The sequence below is a fragment of the Arachis hypogaea genome, chromosome 20 (genome assembly GCF_003086295.3).
Source record: "Arachis hypogaea cultivar Tifrunner chromosome 20, arahy.Tifrunner.gnm2.J5K5, whole genome shotgun sequence".
In the NCBI taxonomy this organism is placed as follows: Eukaryota; Viridiplantae; Streptophyta; class Magnoliopsida; order Fabales; family Fabaceae; genus Arachis; species Arachis hypogaea.
Genome location: NC_092055.1, coordinates 19,758,004 through 19,760,298, shown reverse-complemented (window position 1 = coordinate 19,760,298; position 2,295 = coordinate 19,758,004). Strand labels below are relative to the sequence as shown.

The 2,295-nt window shown below is 50.5% G+C and overlaps 1 protein-coding gene across 1 annotated transcript; it reads right to left on the bottom strand.

Moving 5' to 3' along the window:
* Positions 1–384: 384 nt before the first annotated feature.
* Positions 385–1,706, bottom strand: LOC112785560 (serine/threonine-protein phosphatase 7 long form homolog). The gene is made up of 3 exons (XM_025829020.2): positions 1,039–1,706; positions 834–921; positions 385–741 (listed from the first exon to the last, which is right to left on the bottom strand). Exons 1-3 carry the CDS (start codon positions 1,704–1,706, stop codon positions 385–387), a joined length of 1,113 nt encoding a protein of 370 aa, XP_025684805.2.
* Positions 1,707–2,295: the final 589 nt, after the last annotated feature.

Below are 2,295 nucleotides of genomic sequence, written 5' to 3'. Positions count from 1 at the left end.
GGTACTAACACCAGAAACTGCAGCCGCCCCTGCACCATCCCCGCCCTCGGGCCCATGCTGATCGTCGTCATCGTCCTCAGGGTCAGGAGCAGCGGCATGAATCGCAGCACGCCCTCTACCTCTGCCTCGCTGGCCTCGTCGTCGACCCCCAGCGGGGCCGGCCTCGTCATCATCCTCCATAGCACGATCAAGCCACCTCCAGTCACGCTGGCTCCGCCGTGTCCCCACGCGAGCTCTCCTCTCAACCCGCCGCCTGTCCGGCACGTCGTCAGGACGATCCATCTCAGGAACTCACCCAGCTCCCCGCTGTGAGGCCTCAACAGGAATAGCAACGGCTCTCGGATTCCCCAAGTGCGGATCCGGGGACAAGAACCTCTTCCCGTGCTAACTCCACCACTCCAGGAACTCATGCGACGGACCAGGGTCAGCAACAACATCGAACCTCAGCACGCTCTCCGCACGGGACTCCCAATGGAGATGCCACTTCTGCAAATGGTACGGGAACCATCGATCGCCGCCTCTGCCGTCCTTCGACATCAGAAAGTCGATGTTCAGGGCGGGATGTGGACGGGGCTGCACCCCTCCAAACTGCGGAAGAACCCTATCTATCTGATGCCACTCTATGACGGCAAAGTAGATAAGCGACGTAACAGACCGCCACAGCGCCATATGCCGAGGCTCCAAAACCTCTGGATGCACAACCTGAAGTACGTCGGGGTTGCTGTACGGCATCCAGATAAACTGCACCAAGAACTATACAGTATCAGGGCAACTCATGAACCCAACTCGTAAAGTGTGGTTAAATAAAGAAACTTATTAAGTAACATACTGACCTCTCTATCCTGCAACCGGTCTATCCAGAGCCTCCACATCTGAACTTTAGGACCCTTCTCGCTACTGGATGGGTTGTAACCTGACCACCTGCATCATACACATGTCTTACCGCTACTTAAATGTGTGCTTAGGGTATCCAATACATTATAAATGAACACGTAGTTATGTATAGTAAATTGAAATAGACAAGGTTTAGTACAGTACCTCGAGGCCAATGGCCAACTGAACGTCTCAAACCCTGCAGGCCTAAACCGAGGAAATCGCCAAAAAATCCATGACTGAAGTAGCTGAAGTGGGCCCGCTAGCTTGATAATATTTCTGTTCGCCACTCGGCACATGCACCGGTACAACCATGCCAGTGCTGCAGAACCCCAGCTGTAGGTCCCCATCTCCTCCAGCCTAGCTACAAACGGAAGCCATCTGATGTGAATGCGGTTGCCGGACTTGTCCGTAAACAGCTGCGTGCCCAACAATATCATGATGTACGCACGGGCATATCGACGCACAGTCTCCTCATCAGCTCCCTCCGGGCACTCACCAAAAGTCTCCTGAAACCAGCTGCAGTTGACCGCGTACTTCTGAACCTGGCTAGGAGGAGGTACCACTCCAAGCAACTCCTCGAACCACACCCAGGCTGGACGGCCACCCTGGATGTATATCTGGAACTCTGATAGGCAGCCGCTGACGTAACGCCCGTCCACTGGCAAACCCAGCTGATATGCCACGTCCTGGAGTGTGATCGTGTACTCTCCAAACGGCATATGAAACGTGTGCGTTTCCGGACGCCATCGCTCGACGAACGCACTGACAAGGGCCTCGTCCAACCGGAACCATCTATCGTTCAGCCTTGCAAGATGGTATAGACCGGCCATCTGCAGTTACGGAACGTATCTGTCATCGAGGAGCATGCCCTGCTGCCGCCGCATGCTCCTGATGCATCGCTGAGGCTGCGGAAGAAATGAACTGCATTATTAGAACTAACTTAATTACCAGTGACAAACATAATCAACACGATAATTCATAAACCAAAAAATCGTACTAAATATGACCGCTTAAAAATCCAAGAACAAGAACCACTTGCATAAACAACTAACATAAGAAACCAGCATAAACCACTGACATGAAAGATCTAACATAAAACAACCACAACTAAACCGCTAACATAAACCACTAACATAAACCACTAACGTCAACCTCGAAGATAAACCACTAACATAAACCGTTAACATAAACCACTTACATAAACCACTGAGATAAACCACCAACATAAACCACTAAGATAAACCACCAACATAAACCACTAACATAAACCGTTAACGTAAACCACTAACATAAACCGTTAACGTAAACCACTTACATAAACCACTAAGATAAACCACTAACATAAACCATTAACGGAAATCACTAACATAAACCACTAACATAAACCACCAACTAAACCACCATCTAACCCGCATGCAA

Excerpts from the sequence above, each read along its gene's own strand:
- LOC112785560 (XM_025829020.2), bottom strand. The coding sequence starts at position 1,706 with ATGGCCGGTCTATACCATCTTGCAAGGCTGAACGATAGATGGTTCCGG. Across the intron at positions 922-1,038 it reads AGTTGGCCATTGGCCTCGAG|GTGGTCAGGTTACAACCCAT; the intron begins GTACTGTACTAA and ends TGTATGATGCAG. Across the intron at positions 742-833 it reads ACCGGTTGCAGGATAGAGAG|TTTATCTGGATGCCGTACAG; the intron begins GTCAGTATGTTA and ends TTCTTGGTGCAG.